Source organism: Salmo salar, chromosome 24 (genome assembly GCF_965601325.2).
Source record: "Salmo salar chromosome 24, fSalSal1, whole genome shotgun sequence".
NCBI classification, from domain to species: Eukaryota; Metazoa; Chordata; class Actinopteri; order Salmoniformes; family Salmonidae; genus Salmo; species Salmo salar.
In genome coordinates, this window is record NC_138314.1 from 6,546,965 (window position 1) to 6,569,018 (window position 22,054).

Consider the following 22,054-nt stretch of genomic DNA (forward strand, 5'->3'; position numbering starts at 1 on the left):
GGGTGTGGTAGTCAGTGTGGTTTGTGTCAAGAACTGCAACACTGCTGGGTTTTTATGCTCAACAGTTTCCCGTTTGTATCAAGAATGGTCCACCACTGTGGAACGCATTGGAGTCAACATGAGCCAGCATCCCTGTGGAACGCTTTCGACACCTTGTAGAGTCCATGCCCCAACGAATTGAGGCTGTTCTGAGGGCAAAAGGTGGTGCAACTCAATATTAGGAAGGTGTTCTTAATGTTTTGTACACTCAGGGTATATTTACCTTTAAGAGCTGTGATGTCTGGGTGTCTCAGTGGGAAATGCAAAAAAAAACAACACTTTTCCAATTTTCACATGCATATTAATACATGTGTGAAATAATAATTATTACACATATACACACCAGTGGAGGTTCCTCAGAGGAGGATGGGGAGGCCTAAAATAGTGAAACATATGGTGAATATATTCACGTCACCAAATAATTTATTAAAACACACTGTTTTTGCAATGAAGGTCTACAGTACCCTCAACAGCACTCTGTTGGGTAGCACCATGGTGTAGCCGGAGGACAGCTAGTTTCCATCCTCCACTTGGTACAAAACCATGGTTCTCACCCCTTTCCATAGACTTACATATTGACAACTTCTGGAGGACATCCTCCAACCTATCAGAGCTCTTGCAGCCTGAACTGACATGTTGTCTACCCAATCAAAGGATCAGAATGAGTATAGTACTCAAAGCGTAAGCTAAAGCTAGTTAGCACTGCCGTGCATAAAATATGGTGAGTAGTTGACTCAGAAAGACAATAGTTGAACAGTTAACAAAGTCATTTCTTAAAAAATGGAGAAGCAAGAGAGAGAGCGAACTAGCTATATTGCAAATGCAGCTAGCTAGTTTAGCCTATTCAAACACCCAACTTAAACAGAGAGGGATGTTATGTTAGCTAGCTGGCTGTGGCTATCCAACACTGGAACTTTTCCAAGTCAAGTTTAGCTTTTGGTTTTATTAATTTGCCACTGGCCCTGCAGGTATAACTGGTCATCTGCTTGCATGCTCACTGTACACTGTACTACATGATTGTAGCGGGTTTACTAATGATTAGTTCTAGTAGCGATGTTGACTGACATTAGCTAATATGGTGACAACGATGTGCAGCGGTTAGCGGGTATGATATAAAGGTTTGGCTTGGAAAGTGCTTTTTTGCCTGGTCACAGACAGCTGCTGTGTTGTGCACTGAATTCCACAAGCGAAGGTGAAAGGAGGAGAGTACGTTGATGCGAGAAGGAATTAACGAGCAAAGTGATCATGCTGTTTGTATGTGGCAGCTATGAAAGGGAACTGTGTTTGCGTGTGATCAGGGGTGTATTCATTATGCCGATTATGTTGAATAACGTTTCTTAAAATGGAAGCAAATGGAATGAAACTGGGATAAACATACCTGAGTTGGTCCAATAGAAACTCTCTTTTGCAACTGTTGGACTAATGATTACACCCTAGATCAGCTAGCTGCCGGCAAGAGTGTGCAAGGCATTATTGAATGTGTCACTGTCTTTCAACTTGATTACTTATGTTTCTCTCGACCTCTGTACGTGGTAAACTTTCGTTCATAGGCTAGATTGTAGCAGCCTTACGATGGGTTTAGGAAAAATTAGTATCATGTAGTAACTTAAACCTATCGATGTTACATTAAGCTAAGTGAATGGAATATTAGTGACAGTCATCCAATATTCTGTCATAGAAATAAGGCCATGCTCATCATTTTGTTAAATTATCTTAAATGGCACCGACCGCCACTGACACACCATTTCTGAGGAAGGGTAGGGTAGCTACAGGAAGTGACTTTTAGTGGCGCTAATTAACTTGTTACTCCTCCAGTGCGGTTGTCGATAGCAACAGAGCAGAGGTGACGCCACTCGCTGCTAATTGACACACAAATTGATGAACAGAGACGCTGCTGTGTTTTTCTCAGCTAATGAGGGGAACTGAGGCAACTGATTGAGGTCAGAGATGTATATTTATAAATATGTCTAAATATATGGCTCTGGTTGAAGTGTTTTTTTTTTCTCTCATCCTGTTGTTGTTAGTGCTGTTTTTGCCTCTAGATCATTCTATAGGTTAGCTAGTTGATCCTGTCGTGCTGTTAACTTTCTACTGACACCTCGTCTACGGAGCACTATTGTCTACTACAGAAACTGAGTTGATGTGCAGCATGTCTGTAATGTACCAAAAGTTGCACATTCAGTGACTTGTTGGTGAAGTCATCACGTGTACATTGTTTAAAAGATCAGTTTGTTGACAGTAGTCTCGATAATAGCGTTTACTGTAGCCTTGGTAATAGCTTTAATATGATGTTACTCCTAAAAAGTTGATAGTTGAGACGTTATTTAGAGACCAGAAAGGGTCGACAAACATGATTCTAGATATTTATCTATATTGGAATATAATGTAGAAACACTACGTTCTTCTTAGTGAAGGGACATCCATCTTGCCTGCTTATCTTCCACTTTCCATGGGTTTGGAGTTGAATATTATGTCTATTAATGTATGTTTAATAATGTTTTGGCCTTTCTATGCTTTTTAGTAATAGACTTGACCTTTACCATTCCAATATACAGGAGCCTATAATTTCTTTAGAGGTCTTGCTCACCCTCCAAAGGGCTGCATACATACAAGCAATTTGTTTCCTTGGAAAAGCTCTTAGCCGCTCAGCCGTTACCACGTTGACAACCTACATCGTCATTCATTACCTTAAATAAAAAAAGTCAGCTTGCTAACTGTCATTTCTCTCCGACTTCAAACGCAATGAGGGAACTTTAAAAGGCTGATGGCATGAAATATGTTTTCCTTTATGATTTTGATATGCCTCCCTCGTTGTGTGTCTGGCATGTTTTGTTCTGACAAAATGAAAAAAACAATGTTATTGTTAGAGAAGTTAAGCTCCCCTGGAAAATACTAGGAAAGAGCATTAGTACGATGGCCATGCAGGATCTATATTGGAATTCCATTACCTGGTTGTGTGTGAATTTGTGTTGTGTTGTGTGTTTGTGTAATTTCTCGTGGAAAGATTCTGCGTGTAAACCGAAATAATCTGTCGGGACTGAATTAGTGATGGGGGGGAAAAGTCTATAGTTAAATATCTCAAAATTATTTTGGCTGATATTATATTGATTATTGACACTTTGTTTTTTCTTCTTCTAGGTAGCGTTAGCTAGCGCTAGTCAGTTGTACCTGACCAAAACGCCGGTATTTGTAATCCTATAGTTTATTCTCCATTTTATTTTAAAATAGTGAGCCAACATGTTTTCAGCACTTTTATTTCCATGACTGAGAAACTCATTTTCTCATCTCTCTGCACCAGATATACACAAAACATTAGGAACACCTTTATTAATTTTGAGTTGCACCACCTTTTGCCCTCAGAACAGCCTCAATTCGTCTGGGCATGGACTCTACAAGGTGTCAAGCGTTCCACAGGGATGCTGGCCCTTATTGACTCCAATGCTTCCCAGTTGTGTTAAGTTGACTGGATGTCTTTTGGGTGGTGGACCATTCTTGATACACACAGGAAACTGTTGTGTGAAAAACGCAGCAGCGCTGCAGTTCTTGACACTCAAACCGATGCATCCACTACCATACCCCGTTCAGAGGCACTTCAATCTTGTCTTGTCCATTCAATGGCGCACACACACACACACAATGGCATACATGCACAATCCATGTCTCAAGACTTAAAAATCCTTCTTTAACTTGTCTCCTCCCCTTCATCTACACTGATTGTAGTGGATTTAACAAGTGACATCAATAAGGGATCATAGCTTTCACCTCGTCAGTATACATGGAAAGAGCAAGTGTTCATAATGGAATCAACACTTTACATGTTGAGTTTATATTTTTGTTCAGTGTGTATGTATGTATGTATGATGCAAGTATGTATGTATGTATGTATGTACACTGAACAATAATTAAACACAACATGTAAAGTCTTGGTCCCATGTTTCATGAGCTGAAATAAAAAAATCCCAGAAATGTTCCATAAACACAAAAAGCATATTTCTCTGAAATGTTGGGCACAAATCTGTTTACATCCTGTGAGTGAGCATTTCTCCTTTGCCAAGATAATCCATCCCCCTGACAGGTGTGGCATATCAAAAAGCTGATTATCCTCTTCTGGATAGGACCCTTCATCTCAATTTCAGCCAAAAATGACTCACCCAAATCTAACTGCCTGTAGCTCTGGACCTGAAGCAAGGATATGCATATTATTGATACTATTTGAAAGGAAACACTTAGAGGTTGTGTAGATTTGAAATTAATGTAGGTGAATAAAACACAATAGATCTGGTAAAAGATCAAACAAACAAAAAAAGTGTTTTCTACATATATATTTTTTCTTCTTTGAAATGCAAAAGACAGGCCGTACATTGAAATGGGAAGCTGGGGATAATTTAGATGTTGTTCACAACAGGGCAACATGAGAGAGTGAGAGCTACATAATATTTAGTATGTCCCAGGTGTCCCTCACGAGTTTCCCCAAATATACCCAAGTTCCCTCCAAGTGGCCGAATTGGTCAATTGATACATTTTCAAGAGAACATAAAATGCTATGGTAATCAAAAATTAAGTTTACCCAGGAATGTCATAATGAATCATTAGCTTCCCTACATAAAAGGTGCTAACATGAGATGTAACGAGAACACTGATCCAATGCCTCCCAACACACAAGTGAACTATTTAAGATGAGGGTAAGTTAGCAGCCAACACTTTATCTAATGTCATAAGTGCACACACCACACACAAAGTGAATACTTTTTTAAAATGTACAATTAGACTATTTAGAACACCCACAGTCCTCTACACAAGATTGTGCTGCTTATGCCAAGTCCCATAGCAGTCTCTTTCTGCTGTGAAGCAGAAAGTAACTGCACAAGTAGTGCAGGTGATGGGATATTTCTTGTGGCAAGGAATACAACGACGCCTCCCCGCTGTACTCTTTTGGCCCTGAGGCACATTCAGGTCTGCAGTTATGTATTTTGGCAGGTGAACAGGAGTAGAGGGGACAGAAGGCGCTGCAGTGGACTTTGTGCCATAGTCGGCAAGCCCCTGGATGAGCAGCTCTCTGAAGGCTAGCTGTGTCATGGGGGTCTGTCCACAGCTCTTAGCCATTTCCTTCTGGAGGATGAATGCATTCACCACAGCAAAGTCGATGAAATGATAGAACAATGTCTTGTACCATTTCATTGTCTTGTGGAGAAAATTGTAGTAGCCTATCAGCGCGTTTGACATGTCCACACCTCCCATGCTCTTGTTGTAATCCTTTACAGCATCTGGAATGGGGCCATTTTTCTTGGTTCATGCCCCATTAGCTTCCTCACATGCCTACAAGTTTACATACTATTACTTGCCTGTTCTGAGAAATGAAGGCTATTCCATGCGAGAATTTGCTAAGAAACTGAAGATCTCGTACAACGCTGTGTACTTCTCCCTTCACAGAACAGCGCAAACTGGCTCTAACCAGAATAGAAAGAGGAGTGGGAGGCCCAAGGTGCACAACTGAGCAAGAGGACAAATCGTGTCTAGTTTGAGAAACCAACGCCTCACAAGTCCTCAACTGGCAGCTTCATTAAATAGTACCCGCAAAACACCAGTCTCAATGTCAACAGTGAAGAGGTGACTCCGGGATGCTGGCCGCCTTGGCAGAGTTGCAAAGAAAAAGCCATATCTCAGACTGGCCAATAAAAATAATAGATTAAGAGGGCAAAAGAACAGACACTGGACAGAGGAGCTCGGAGTAGGTGAACGGATGATTTCCGCATGTGTGGTTCCCACCGTGAAGCATGTGATAGAGGTGTGATGGCGTGGGGGTGCTTTGCTGATGACCCTGTGATTTATTTAGAATTTTCTGTAAATTAGCAAAAATGTATATAAACCTGTATTAGATTTTTTCATTATTGGGTATTATATGTAGATTGCTGACCATTTTTTTATTTAATCCATTTTAGAATAAGGATGTAATGTAACAAAATGTGGAAAAAGTCAAGGCGTCTGAATACTTTACGAAGGCACTGTATATTTCTTGAGGTTGTTTGGCATGTAAAAAGACTTGAAGATGAATGACTGTCAACGTAATTACATGCGTAGTTCACCACTGATGGAGAGGACACAGTTGTCACAAAAGATCAGAGGTATTTTCGGGAAGGTAGAAAGTAATTTGAGCAAAATATTTCAGTGAATCGATGATTTGTATCTTTTCAATAGATTTTCTGACCGATGCATCTTAAACATTTGAACCGGGGACCGATGTGTGTTTCTGAATCGTTACATCCCTATTAAAGAACTTAGCTCCCATTTGAGGACGGAAGCAGAACAACAGAGTGAAGAAGACTCAGCTCAGAGAACCTTTTCACCTTCTGTTCTCACTAGCCTCGGTTTTATTCATTTAGTGCACACTGTAGCAGAATGTTTTATAATGGAAAATAAAAACAGACGTTTATTAGATAAATTCAGGTAGGCCCTTCCCTGTTCTGGCTGTTTGCCCTAGTGGGACCACCCTGGCGGTGTGAATGCTCCCATTCGGTTTCACTTGGAACAGAACGGTGAGCTAGCAATCTGGATGGTTTCTCCACCCATCCACTGTTGATTGCATCACCAATCACCCCCCCCCCCCCCCCCAAAAAAAAACAGGTGTGTAACACAATTTTTACATAATTGTATGATGCAAGGAACCACTTTACAAGATCAAATGCATTATCTTTATTTTTTACCATAGAGAATCAGACAAAAATGTAGGCTACACTCTGCAGCATTGGCATATTCAAGCCTGTCTCAATATACAAAACTTCCTCTTTAAGGCTCTCGTGGAGGAATGGTTGGTCACCCTTTGTAGCCTATAAAATATTGTAACATTACAACCAAATACGTTATATGTTTTTATAAAATAATTCCCACCAGGGCTCAAAATTAAGGGTATCCTGTCATTCCTTGGACAATAAAACAATGTTCAAAAATAGATTCTGGGACAGATCCTAAATTCATACGACCACTGCACATTACAAAATGTAAAAAGAAATGAGGCTGATGCAATAGATCTGACTGTTTAACTTAATGTTGATAACCTTTTAGTTCTTCTTATGAATAACTGACGAATTTACGAACGCTCAACACCTGTTGAATATGGCCGGTGTCAGTAAACGTTAGAAAAAAACCGTAATTAAATCGTTGCCAGCAGCGCAGTTGCAGAGAACCAACGCTCTGAATAACACAAACTCCCTAACCAGTGCTGCTAAGGCGAATAAAATGGTCAGAGTGAGCGGTTCCCTCATTTGTGTCTGGAAGTAGCTAGCAAGCTAGCCAACGTTAGCCAGTTAGCTTGACTGCTGCTGTTAGGTCAGAACGCTCGGATCAACCCTACTCCTCCGCCAGAGCGTTCAGTGTGCGCTCTGAACACTCCGAGAGCGAAATGCTCTGAATTTACAAATGGACAATCTGACAATGAGTTTATGAATGCTCAGAGCGCCCTCTAAGCAAAATCTGGCACTACAGATTGAATTTATGACACACCCATAGTATAAACCAGCTTTTAGTCTTTGTTTTTTTAGTACATGGCCTCGTGAATCTAAATCGAGCCGGTCGATCACATATTATAAGTGCAACAATGCAGGCTACGTGCGACGGTTTCAAAAGGAAATGACCGGGAATACACCATTCTCAAAAGTGCACATGAGCGGTTTCCTGTGACAGTGATGAAAATATCTGTTAGAAACTAAGAAAGAGAGGGAGATCTAAAGATGCATCATCTAGCATGGGTTACTTGTATGACTAGAATTATGCCTTCATAATTTATGTCCAAATAACACCAAGTAGTTCGCGTTCATTATGCTCCCACAAAACGTGGTGGGGGGGGGGGGGTGTAAAATCACGCCGAAAAGCAAAAAAAACCTAGTAAATAATCTATTTACGTTCGTTCAAACATGTCAAACGTTGTTTAGCATTAATCTTTTGGTCCATTTTTAACGTTAAACATCAGTAATATTTTCACACAACCTATCCTATGTCTAGATAAACAATTATGACAAACTCACGCTTCTCAGATTTATGCGCAGGTGCAAAAAAATGAAGTGACGACATGTCAACTTCCATGCATTCTAATTTGCTCTGTTTATCATAGACGCTTCAAACAACTTTATAAAGATCGTTGACATCTAGTGGAAGCCGTAGGAGTTGCGAAATGAATCCTTTCTCACTATGGTATCTATAAAACAATGACACTAAATAGTACAGTCACAAAATTCACATTTTTTTTAAATCTTTTTTTCACAGGTTTTTGCCTGCAATATGAGTTTTGTTATACTTACAGACACCATTCAAACTGTTTTAGAAAATTCAGAGTGTTTTCTATCCGAATGTGTTAATAATATGCATATCCTAGCTTCTGAGTTGGTGTAGGAGGCAGTTAAAAATGGGCACATATTTTTTTCAACATTTCTCAATACTGCCCCCTAGCCCCAACAGGTTAAAAAGTTAATTTCTTTGGCAACATTTTTGCTGTTTTACTTTAGTGCCTAGTTGCAAACAGGATGCATGTTTTGGAATATTTTAATTCTGTACAGGCTTCCTTTTCACTCTGTCAATTAGGTAGTATTGTGTATTAAATACAATGTTTAGCCATCAACAGATTTCTCCTATCACAGTCTTTCAGTTCTGTAACTGTTTTAAAGTCACCATTGGCCTCATGGTGAAATCCTTGAGCAGTTTCCTTCCTCTCCGGCAACTGAGTTAGGAAGGATGCCTGTATTTGTAGTGACTGGGTGTATTAATACACCATACAAAGTTTAATTAATAACTTCACCATGCTCAAAGGGATATTTAATCTTTATTTAATGTCTGTTTGTTCTTTTTACCCATCTACCAATGGGTGCCCTTCTTTGAGAGGCATTGGAAAACCTCCCTGGTTTTTGTGGTTGAATCTGTTTTTTGAAATTCACTGCTCGACTGAGGGGACCTTACCGATCATTGTATGTGTGGGATACAGAGATGAGGTAGTCATTCAAAAATCATGGCAAACACTATTATTGCACGCAAAGTGAGTCCATGCAACTTATTATGTGACTTAAGCAAATGTTTACTCCTGCACTTATTTAGGCTAACCATAACAAAGGGGTTGAATACTTCACCTTACCGTGAAATGCTTACTTACAAGTCCTTAACCAACAATGCAGTTCAAGAAAGGGTTGAGAAAATATTTACAAAATAAATTAAAGTAAAAGTTGTAAAATAAAAATAAAAAGTAACACAGTAACGAGGCTATATACGTGACTCACCACCTGGATAAAGTCTTGTGTAGCAAATTTTGAGACTCAGAGCTACAAAATGGTATATCATACACTGCATTTGCGGAATAATGGAAAAGTAATTCTGCTTTGAAAGTTGATCAACTTGTAAACTCACTTTTGAGAAAATGACCTTTAAATGTTTTGGTATCTCATGAAGAGCTCTTTGTCTACACTCGCTCAGCATCGTTCACACCCTCTTAAGTTTTAGCCCCACTGATCTCGTTTTGCTCTCGGAGCGCACACTTGACGCTCTGGCCAATGATTTGTTTACCTATGGATAACATGAAAACAGCCTAACCGGCTCTGCTGGCAACAATTTCATTCCGCTTTTTTGCAGATGTTTACTGACACCGGCCATATTCAATGGGTGTTGTACACACGTAATGTAACGTTAGCTAATGAGCCAGCCAGCTAACATTAGCTAGTTAAACAACAATGAACAATGCCACAGTGCTGAGCTAACCAACCAAGTTCAATGTTAGCTAGCTAACATTAGGCTCTAACAACAAAAGCAAATGGCTCTGGGATACGAATGTCAGCTAGGGAATCAACCAGCTAACGTTAGCTAGCTAGCTATCTAGGTAAACAGTGAACCTAGCTAGGTAAACAACGTTTAAGATCACACACGTCACTTAACGTTAGCTAATGAGCCAGCCAGCTAATGTTAGCTAATTAAACAACAATGAACAAAGTGTCAAATCATGTTGTTACTACCCTGCATGAATACGCCTCTGGGATATGAATAATAACGTCAGCTAGGGAGCCAGCCAGCTAACGTTAGCTAGCTAGCTAACAGTACACTTTAGCTTGAAATGAAACCACTTTCTGTCAAAATTAGAAGTGTGTAATATCTGAAAATGTATCTAGCTAACGCTAGACTATCTTACCTGCATACATCAACATGCATCATGGATGCGTCTTCCTGTCAGGAATGCCATACCATGGTTGCCCTTAGTTAGAAGATGTAATCCAGACACAGTTGTTTTCTCCATCTCTTTAGCTATCATACTCTAATTCCACTGATTTCAAAACTTGATCCTCCAGAAAGTGGAAAGCAACACTTATGCAGCTCCACTACACAATACATAAAAAAAGCCACGTTTGACAAGATTACTAACACAGACTGACGAGCTCAAATAGACAGACGCCTTCAATATGGCAGACCAATCCAAACTCCTTTCTCGGCATGTCCAACCCTCTCATTATCGCAGCCAATCATGGCTAGTGAGAAGGTTGTGTCCTTTTTCTGTGGTTCAACCAACAAGGCTCGTAATTTAACAATTGTATCTGTATTTACAGACGGCATACAAGTTTGTAATAAAGGCACATGAATGTCCGAGAAGGCATATCTACCAAAAAAACGCATTTTGATAAATAAATTTTAAAAAATGTACGTTCAAATGGCTCTCATGTGAAGTCGTGACTTAAGACATACGCCTAGTTTCCTGAATCGGGTCACATATACAGGGTGTACCGGTACTGAGTCAATAGGAAGGGGTACAGGTTAGTCGAGTTGTGTACATGTAGGTAGGGGTAAAGTGACTATGCATAGATGATAAACAGCAAGTAGCAGCAGTGTAAAAACAAAAGGGGTGGGAGGGCGTGTCAAAGTAAATAGTCCGGGTGGCCATTAGATGAATTGTTCAGCATTCTTATGGCTTGGGGTTAGAAGCTGTTAAGGAGCCTTTTGGTCCTAAACTTGGAGATCTGGTACCGCTTGCCGTGCGGTAGCAGAGAGAACAGTCAATGAATTGGGTGACTGGAGGCTTTGACAATTTTTTGGGCCTTCCTCTGATACCGCCTAGTATATAGGTCCTGGATGGTAGGAAGCTTGGCCTCAGTGATGTACTGGGCCATACGCACTACCCTCTGTATCGCCTTACGGTCAGATGCCAAGCAGTTGCCATACTAGGCGGTGATACAACTGGTCTGGATGCTCTCGATGGTGCAGCTGTAGAACTTTTTGAGGATCTGGGGACCCATGCCAAATCTTTTCACTCTCCTGAGGGGGAAAAGGTGTTGTCGTGCTCTCATCACGACTGTCTTGGTGTGTTTGGACCATTACATTTACATTTTAGTCATTTAGCAGACGCTCTTATCCAGAGCGACTTACAATAGTGAATGCATACATTTCATAAATTTTTTTCCCGTACTGGTCCCCCGTGATAGTTAGTCGGTGATTTGGACACCAAATAACTTGAAACTCTCGACCCACTCCACTACAGCCCCGTTGATGTGAATGGGGGCGTGTCCGGACCTCCTTTTCCTGTAGTCCACAATCAGCTCCTTTGTCAATCTCACATTGAGGTAGAGGTTGTTGTTCTGGCACCACACTGCCAGGTCTCTGACCTCCTCCCTATAGACTGTGTCATCGTTGTTGGTGATCAGGTGCAGAGGGAGGTGTTTAGTCCCAGTGTCCTTAGCTTGGTGATGAGTTTTGTGGGCACTATGTTGTTGAACTCTGAGCTGTAGTCAATGAACAGCATTCTTACATATGTTTTCCTTTTGTCCGGGTGGGGAAGGGCAGTGTGGAGTGCGATTGAGATTGCGTCATCTGTTGATCTGCTGGGGCAGTATGCTAATTAGAGTGGTCTAGTGTTTCCAGGGTTTGCTGGTGTTGATGTGAGCCATGACCAGCCTTTGAAAGCACTTCATGGCTACCGACGTGAGTGCTATACTTCATGGCTACCGACGTGAGTGCTACGTGCGGTAATCATTTAGGCAGGTTACCTTGGGCACAGGGATTATGGTGGTCTGCTTGAAACATGTAGGTATTATAGACTCGGTTATTACAGAGGTTGAAAATGTCAGTGAAGACACTTGTCGGTTGATCAGTGCATGCTTTGAGTACATGTCCTGGTAATCTGTCTGGCCCTGCGGCTTTTTGAATGTTGACCTGTTTAAAGGTCTTGCTCACTTTGGCTACCAAGAGTGTGAACACAGTCGTCCAGAACGGCTGGGTGTCTCATGTATGCTTCAGTGTTGCTTTCCTCGAAGTGGCATTTAGAAAGGCATTTAGCTCATCTGGTAGGCTCGCATCACTGGGCAGATCGCGGCTGGGTTTCTCTTTGTAGTCTGTATTAGTTTAAGCCCTGCCACATCTGACGAGTGTCAGAGCCGTTGTAGTAGGATTCAATCTTAGTCCTGTATTGAAGCTATGCCTGTTTGATGGTTCGTCTGAGGCCGTTGCGGATAGGGTTGCACATTTTGTGGAATATTCAGAGGTGGAAACTCTTAATGGGAATATATGGGAATTAATATTAATACCATTTAAATGTTGATGTTTTTTGCATTGGCTATATTTACCATATCATATGGAGACAGAAACATACACTTTTTACCTTATCATAAGTAGACATAATTGCAAATGATTAAATCCTTCCAATAGAAATAAAAAATAAAAATAAAATTAAGTTACGAGTTGAACTTTAATTAAATGAGTTGACGCTTCACATGGGATGATTTCACTGAACAACAAAAGAAAGGGAATATTGAATGATCCCCAATGATCCATCGCATCTCCCAAAAATGTTTTCAACATAAAACATGTTGTCTTCCTCTCAGGCTTCCATGTCTTCTCAGCGGATCTCCACAATGTCCACCTCTTAAACATCAGACTCTGAGGCCTCATCTTCACTGTCACTTTCCAACCTTGTTGAGGATGGCTCGTTGTCAGGCTCAAAAAGCCAAAAATGTGCCTAGATGGCCACACATTTTTCAACCCTTGTATTGATCAGCCTGTTGCGTGCATTGGTGTATGTGTTCCCTAACAAGGACCAGTTGCGCTCTGAGGTGGCTGGTGTTGGTGGGATATGGAGGATAATGGAGGCAACAGGGGAAAGATCCTCATATCCACAAAGTCCCTTCCACCAGGTGGCTGATGAGATATGTTGGCACGACTGCCATTTTGCATCTCCATCCCAAAGTCCTTGCTTGGAAGTGTACTTCACCAGACTGCCAAGAACCTTGCCCTCATCCAGGCCAAGGTGGTGAGACACGGTAGTGATGATACCATAGGCCTTGTTGATCTCTGCACCAGACAGGATGCTCTCAACATGTATGCTGTGGCATGTATGGGCTTCAGGCAGAAGTCTTCGTGCTTTTTTTTAATGTATTTCAGAACTGCAGTTTCCTCTGCTTGGAGCAACAGTGAAGTGGGCAGGGCATTACGTATTTCTTCTCTTACATCTGCAAGCAGAGTCTGAACATCAGACAGGATGGCATTGTCTCCCTCCAATCCGTGCAATGGCTACTGTTATAGGTTTCAGGAGTTTCAGGCTGCTTACAACTCTCTCCCAAAATACATCATCCAGGAGGATCCTCTTGATGGGGCTGTCCATATAGGCAGACTGTGATATGGCGGTTTCTTGGAGAGACTCCTTCCCCTCCAGGAGACTGTCAAACATGATGACAACACCACCCCAACAGGTGCTGCTGGGCAGCTTCAATGTGGTGCTCTTATTCTTCTCACTTTGCTTGATGAGGTAGATTGCTGCTATAACTTGATGACCCTTCACATACCTAACCATTTCCTTGGTTCTCTTGTAGAGTGTATCCATTGTTTTCAGTGCCATGATGACATTGAGGAGCAGATTCAATGCATGAGCAGCACAGCCAATGGGTGTGATGTGAGGGTAGGACTCCTCCACTTTAGACCAAGCAACCTTCATGTTCACAGCATTGTCTGTCACCAGTGCAAATACCTTTTGTGGTCCAAGGTCATTGACGACTGCCTTCAACTCATCTGCAATGTAGAGACCGGTGTGTCTGCTGTCCCGTGTGTCTGCTGTCCCGTGTGTCTGCTGTCCCGTGTGTCTGTGCTCTTGTAGAATACTGGTTGAGGAGTAGAGATGATGTAGTTAATTATTCCTTGCCCGTGAACATTTGACCACCCATCAGAGATGATTGCAATACAGACGGCTTTCTCTATGATTTGCTTGACCTTCACTTGAACACTGTTGAACTCTGCATCCAACAAATTAGTAGATAAAGCATGTTAGGTTGGAGCGGTGTAAACTGGGCGAAGAACATTCAGAAATCTCTTCCAATACACATTTCCTGTGCGCATTGGAGGTCAACCAGTTGCATACACAGCTCGAGCAAGACATTCATCGTCATTTCTCTGACTACGTTCCTCCATTGAGTAAAAAAAACAAATGATTCCAGGAGGACTGTGAGCTGTTGCTATCGATAAGGTGTCTGATTCATCATTTTCACCTCGAATAGAAGTAGAGGGACTTGATGTGAGTGCTGAGTGAACTTTATGCACTTGGCCAGATGATTCTGCATTTTTGTTGCATTCTTCACATATGATTTGGCACAGTATTTGCAAATGTACACTGCTTTTCCTTCTACATTAGCTGCAGTGAAATGTCTCTACACATCAGATAGTGCCCGTGGCATTTTCCTGTAAAGATTAGAAGAAAAAATGTTAAAAAAAACGAATATACAACTCCATGCACAGATAAATAGTTAAGCAGTTAGATTAAACAACTCCTTTGTACGATAAATGTTTTAAAATGAAGCATGTATGGAAACAGGTGAATCAAGCAAGCTAAAACCCACATGGTAGCAAAAATGAAGTAGCAGAAATTAACACGTTAGAAATGATTTAAAACACATTGCTGTAGGCTACTATTTACTAGTTAACAAAAAATTATGTATGTCGTGTAAAATATATTCACCCCACCCAGTATTGTAATCAAAACTTACCAGAAAGCTTACCAGAAGGTTCAATAGCATCTAATTAGTGTTCAAGATCTTGAGAATCAGCTGTATATGTGATGGAAGAATGCACTGTGCATGCAGAGGGTTGTAATTCCATTGAATTGGGAATAGTTTAACCAAGATATGCCACAAGACCTTGAATTGCCTGCCTTATGTTTATCCCACAAAAAAGGTTCACTATTATAAGCTAACTTTTTTGATGGATTTAACCTCTCTGGGCTAGAGAGAGAGCCTATTCTATTCAACAGCCAGTGGAACAGCGTGGCACGAAATACAAAAACCTCAAAAATGCAATAATTTCAATTTTTCAAACATATGACTATTTTACACCATTTTAAAGATAAGACTCTTGTTAATCTAACCACATTGTCCGATTTCAAAAAGGCTTTACAGCGAAAGCAAAACCTTAGATTATGTTAAGAGAGTACATAGCCCAAAATAATCACACAGACATTTTCCAAGCAAGCATATATGTCACAGAAACCCAAACCACAGCTAAATGCAGCACTAACCTTTGATGTTCTTCATCAGATGACACTCCTAGGACATTATGTTATACAATACATGCATGTTTTGTTCAATCAAGTTCATATTTATATCAAAAAACAGCTTTTTACATTGGTGTGTGATGTTGAGAAAATGTATCCCCACCGAAAACTTCCGGTGAATTTACTCAATTACTCATCATAAACATTGACAAAATACATAACAATTATTTTAAGAATTATAGATACAGAACTCCTTTATGCAACCGCTATGTCAGATTTTAAAATAGCTTTTCGGCGAAAGCACATTTTGCAATATTCTGAGTACATAGCTCAGCCATCACGGCTAGCTATTTTGACACCCGCCAACTTCGGGGCACACTAAACTCAGAATTAGTATTAGAAAAATTGTATTACCTTTGCTGATCTTTGTCAGAATGCACTCCCAGGACTGCTACTTCCACAATAAATGTTTTTTTTTTCTCCAAATAATCCATAGTTATGTCCAAATACCTCCGTTTTGTTTGTGCGTTCAGGTCACTATCCAAAGGGTAACGCGTGAGCGCATTTCGAGACCAAAAAAATCTAAATGTTCCATTACCGTACTTAGAAGCATGTCAAACGCTGTTTAAAATAAATTATGAGATTTTTCTCGTAAAATAGCGATAATATTCCAACCGGACAATAGTGTATTCTTTCAAAGAGGAAAATAAAAAACAGCGTGGTCTCGTGAACGAGCATATCCAATCTCTTTGTCACCAGGCAGACCACTGACAAACTGAGCTACTATACTCTGCCCAGAGACAGGAGACGCCTCAATCCGCTTTCTGAAGGCTTTAGAGAGCCAATGGAAGCCTTAGAAAGTGCTACGTAACCCCACAGATACTGTAGTTTTGATAGAGAATCTAAAGAAGAACTACAAATTCTCAGACAGGCCACTTCCTGCTTGGAATTTTCTCAGGTTTTTGCCTGCCATATGAGTTCTGTTATACTCACAGACACCATTCAAACAGTTCAAACAGTTTTATCCAAATCTACTAATAATATGCATATTCTCGTTTCAGGGCAAGAGTAGTAACCAGTTTAAATCAGGTACGTTTTTTATCCGGCCGTGAAAATACTGCCCCTAGCCCAGACAGGTTAAGAAAAATTCACAAAAGTTTACCTTCCCATGGAACATTTCTGGAAGATTTACGGAAATTTCCATAAAGTTACTGCCCTTTGCAACCCTGGTAGCGGGATTTCTTATTGGGGCGATAGCCAACAGTGCACCTAGATCCAAGCGTTGGGGAGGGTTGTCCATTTTGTTCAGAGTCATTAGTTCATCTGTTCGTTCATATGGTTCGCTCCTCCGCTCTCTCCACTGGCTTCCAGTTGAAGCTCACATCCGCTACAAGACCATGGTGATTGCCTACGGAGCTGTGAAGGGAACGGCACCTCCATACCTTCAGGCTCTGATCAGGCCCTACACCCAAACAAGGGCACTGCGTTCATCCACCTCTGGCCTGCTGGCCCCCCTACCTCTGAGGAAGCACAGTTCCCGCTCAGCCCAGTCAAAACTGTTCGCTGCTCTGGCACCCCAATGGTGGAACAAGCTCCCTCACGACGCCAGGACAGCGGAGTCAATCACCACCTTCCGGAGACACCTGAAACCCCACCTCTTTAAGGAATACCTAGGATAGGATAAAGTAATCCTTCTAACCCCCCCCCCTTAAAAGATTTAGATGCACTATTGTAAAGTGGTTGTTCCACTTGATATCAGAAGGTGAATGCACCAATTTAGCGTCTGCTAAATGACTTAAATGTAATGTAAATGTAATATGGTGTCCAGGACTGGTAAGGATGTTGACTCTGCTAACTAGCTGGTTTTATACCTTGGGGTAGGTGTTCTCTTCCAGGCTGTTCATTCTAGGATTGAAGTACAGTTTCAGGCACACGACCTGGTAATAGAGGTTTTCACAGGTCCAAAAAGTCGGACCCTTTCCAAAATGGACCAGGGGCTTTCCCACCCAGACCCGATATGCATAAAATGTTTTTTAAATATACATAACTTTCCCAAATGGACCAGAGGTCAACAAGACCCTTTCTGTATAGACCTTGTCAGAGCCACACCCGGTCCGATCTGAGTGAGGAAAGCAGCAGAAAAGTAATTTTTTAGCTACCTTATTTAACTGAGCTGATAAAGCACGAGAGGGAGGAGCCATTCTAGTAGCACAACGAGTGATCAACCAACCAAGCCGCATTGCGTTATAGTAGACTAATAGCTGTCTCTTTCTCTCTCTCTGTAGGTGGTAGAAGTAGCTCTAAAGGTTAGCCCCGTGTTAGGAGCCCACATGTTCCAGCCCCTGCTGCCTTCTGTCTTCAGAGGGATCGTGGATGGAGAGGTGAGCTACCTGTTAATGCTTTGTACCTGTTTTGGAGCTGGGCTTTGGTGCAACCAGGGTAGCTAAATTCAAGTAGCTTTCCTTAAATTCACAGGTTTTCCAGAAATCCTGGTTGGGGATTTGGGGAAAGTTACCAGCATTTTTGCAACCTTAGTCTGTCTCTCTGTCTTTCTCTTTTTCTCTCTCTTATGAGAGCTCTGCTTTAACTGATATGGCGTCCTGTCAGAACCTTCCATAGGAACCTTTAGTCTCTCACTCACTCACTATGGGTTCTCCTTATGTCGTTCCCTTTCGAACACTATAAGGACTAAATTGAATCACAGTATAAGCCATTTAGCCTCTATAGGTCACTGTAAACTGATTGTGCAAAACATTATACTCTTTCCATGACAGACTGACCAGGTGAATTCAGGTGAAGGCTATGAACCCTCATAGCTTTTGATGTCACTTGATAAATCCACTTCAATCAGTGTAGATGAAGGGGTGGAAACAGGTTAAAGAAGGATTTTGAACCCTTGAGACATGGATTGTGTATGTGTCATTCGGAGGCTGAATGGGCAAGGCAAATTATTTAATTGCCTTTGAACGGGGTATGGTAGTAGGTGCCAGGTGCTCCGGTTTATGTGAAGAACAGCAACGTTACTGGGTTTTTCACGCTCAACTTTTTCCTATGTGTTATGGTTATTATGAATGGTCCGCCACCCAAAGGACATCCAGCCAACTTGACACAACTCGGGAAGCATTGGAGTCAACATGGGCCAGAATCCCTGTGGAATGCTTTCGACACCTTGTAGAGTCCATGCCCCGACGAGTTTAGGCTGTTCTGAGGGCAAAAGGTGGTGCAACTCAATATTAGGAAGGTGTTCTTGATGTTTTGTACACCGTGTATGTTTTTGGTTTAAAAGAGCATAATTGACCAACGTAAGTTCAATTATTACAATTCCATTTCGTTCAGGTTTTTTCTTTGAACTCAAGGCACAGTTTCTCTAGCGATCGAGAGGGATAGAGATCAGAGGTTTCTCTACCTGAAAATGCATGATATAAGCAATTGATAGTTGATATTCAGCAGTCATAAAAGTATGCCTTATTTACTTTGAAGAACTACTGAAATAGTCATTTTGGCAGCAGCTCTATAGAGATGAGATGATGACTTGGAATTAAATAATAGTCATCAAATTAAACACAAGTAATTAACACAACTGAAATATTTTTTGTAAAGTAATGTGGATAAATGATAGTGAATAAGTGATGAGCCGTAATGGGCAGTCACTACCATCATGGGACTTCTATTAATTGTTTTCTGTTTTACAGCATTCAACTCACAAAATTCATAATACATTTAATGTTTAAAAAAAAATATATCGAAACTGAAATCCTTGATTATTTTTTAATAATCGAATCGAAAACGAACCAACCTCAAAAAGCACTAATTGCTCAGCACTACTGTATGTCAAACTCATACAATTACCTTGACTGGTTTGTTCTGAAAGCGCTCAAGGTTTTATGCTTTCATCAGTTACCTTGGCATATACTGTACTTACTCAATGACAGTAATATGTACATTCTCCTCTCCACATCATGTTTTCAGCATTAACCCTGTTCTTTCTTGTGTGTGTGTTTGTAGCGGTACCCGGTGGTGATGTCCACCTACCTGGGCATCATGGGAAGAGTCCTGCTGCAGAACGCTAGTTTCTTCTCCTCTCTCCTCACACAGATGGCCAGCGAGTACAACCAGGAGGTGAGACACCTTGCCAACTAGTAGAGTGGTGGAACGGTAGGCATAATAGATGTACCGTATGGCCCGTAACTCTAACCAGGAGGTTACATCATTTAAACCCCCTCTCCCGTAATTTAACTTTGTTACCTCCGTAGTACTTAAAGCAACAAACATTTTCCCAAGATGCCTTTTTGTTTAGATTTTTATTTATATTTACCATCTATTGTCTGTACAACTTTTCTTAAGCGACAGAGAATAAATGAAAGAAATTCTGCTCCCCCTCAACAGCAGCCTAAATGATTAAATCACGTTCAGTCCACCAAAGTATTCAGACCTCTTGACTTTTTCCACATTTTGTTACGTTATAGCCTCTTTCTAAAATTGATTAAATAAATACAAATCCTCAGCAATCTACACACAATACCCCATAATGACAAAGCGTAAACAGGTTTTCATACTTTTTTGAAAATGTATTAAAAAGACACTTTCCTATGAGATTCGAAATTGAGCTCAGGTGCATCCTGTTTCCATTGATCATCCTTGAGATCTTTCTACAACTTGGAGTCCATCTGTGGTAAATTCCATTGATTGGACATGATTTGGAAAGAGACACACCTGTCTATATGAGGTCCCACAGTTGGCAGTGCATGTCAGAGCAAAAACCAAGCCATGAGCTCGAAGGAATTGTCCGTAAAGTTCTGAGACAGGATTGTATTGAGGGGAAGGGTACCAAAAAATGTCTGCAGCATTGAAGGTCCCCAAGAACACAGTGGCCTCCATAATTCTTAAATGGAAGAAGTTTAGAACCACCAAGACTCTTCCTAGAACTGACCGCCCGGCCAAACTGAGCAATCGGGGGAGAAGAGCCTTGGTCAGGGAGGTGACCTAGAACCCGATGGTCACTCTGTGGCGATGGGAGAACCTTCCAGAAGGACAACCGTCTCTGCAGCACCCCACCAATCAAGCCTTTATGGTAGAGTGGTCAGACGGAAGCCACTCCTCAGTAAGAAGGGCCATGGTCAGGGAGGTGACCAAGAACCCAATGGTCACTCTGACAGAGCTTCAGAGTTCCTCTGTGGAACTCTTGTGTGTAGATTGATAAGGCGAAAAAACATTTTATCCATTATAGAATAAGGCTGTTATGTAACAACATTTTGAAAAAGTCATGGGGTCTGAATACTTTCCAAATGCACTGTATATGCCTGTTTGTCTGCTATGCTAAGAGTTTGGGGTTAACTACCTCTGCTAATGCACAAGTCACCACACCGTACAGATCGGGCCCTGCTGGGTACATAGGCTATCCAGTTGGGAGCCAGGCAGCAGCGACCGAGATTTAGCATGGGTGCCAGTCTTTTGACTTGCGCCAACTCCTTGATTGTTTTAGGTTTTTGTTTGGCTACGAAACAGCATATGAGACAGCTGAGGCAGAGGGTGAAACAGCTTGCAGCCCAGGTTACTAGCATAAACATCCACATGCCTTCTGTTAGTCACTACGACCTGTTGGCCTACTCTGATCAGGGGATCAGTTTGCCAAACCCTGCTACTTGTTCACAAAGATAAGCACAAGGGAGTTCCAGGAAGGCCCTCTGAGAAGCAATTTGGGTCAGATTGTATTTTATATGGAGCCTATACTTGCATCTCTGTGGATTTTTTCCCAAAAATGAAGGAAGTGGGATTGAGGGCAGTCTTTTCATTGTTGACACTGAGGCTTGTCCACAAGTCTTGACTTGTAAAAGGCCTTGTAGTTGAAATGTCAACCTTCAAAATTCTCCTTGCAATCCCCTTATCTATGTTTTCCAACAGTATATGCCCCCAGGGTCTTCATGCAACTTTATTTCACTAGTTAGTGGATTACAGCCAAACTTTCTGGGCGTGTTTGAGTAGAAAATGAAAGGCCAATGGATTGGGAGGAAATGGTTTGGACGATTGATTTCTGACCAGGGGATAAATGCACAGTTAGGTCTCGTTAGGTCAACGAAGCCAAACAGAGTTTAAGAACCTCTGATACAGACTTTGCTATAGGGAGTTGGCTGTTTGTCTTTCCTCTGGGTACCCCTTTCCCTGATGAAGATTGAGTTCGGTGGGAAACCCAAACCAGACAACCTGGGACCAAATTATAGATGCGCTCTGAGCCAAATCACACAAAAGATATACAGTTGAAGTCGGAAGTTTACATACACCTTAGACAAATACATTTAAACTCAGTTATTCACAATTCCTGACATTTAATCCTAGTAAAAATTCCCTGTCTTAGGTCAGTTAGGATCACCACTTTATTTTAAGAATGTGAAATGTCAGAATAATAGAAGAGAATGATTTCAGCTTTCATCACATTCCCAGTGGGTCAGATGTTTACATACACTCAATTAGTATTTGGTATCATTGCCTTTAAATTGTTTAACATGGGTCAAACGTTTCGGGTAGCCTTCCACA

The 22,054-nt window shown here is 41.2% G+C and overlaps 1 protein-coding gene across 1 annotated transcript in view; it reads left to right on the forward strand.

Annotated features, from left to right (window-relative positions):
* ipo11 (importin 11) overlaps nucleotides 1–22,054 on the forward strand; it is a 255,541-nt gene that overhangs the window by 158,634 nt on the left and 74,853 nt on the right. Inside the window, exons 24-25 of the mRNA XM_014171158.3 lie at nucleotides 17,809–17,904; nucleotides 19,529–19,642. Of these exons, the coding sequence (XP_014026633.1) occupies nucleotides 17,809–17,904; nucleotides 19,529–19,642 (210 nt within the window). The remainder of the gene's footprint in view (nucleotides 1–17,808; nucleotides 17,905–19,528; nucleotides 19,643–22,054) is intronic.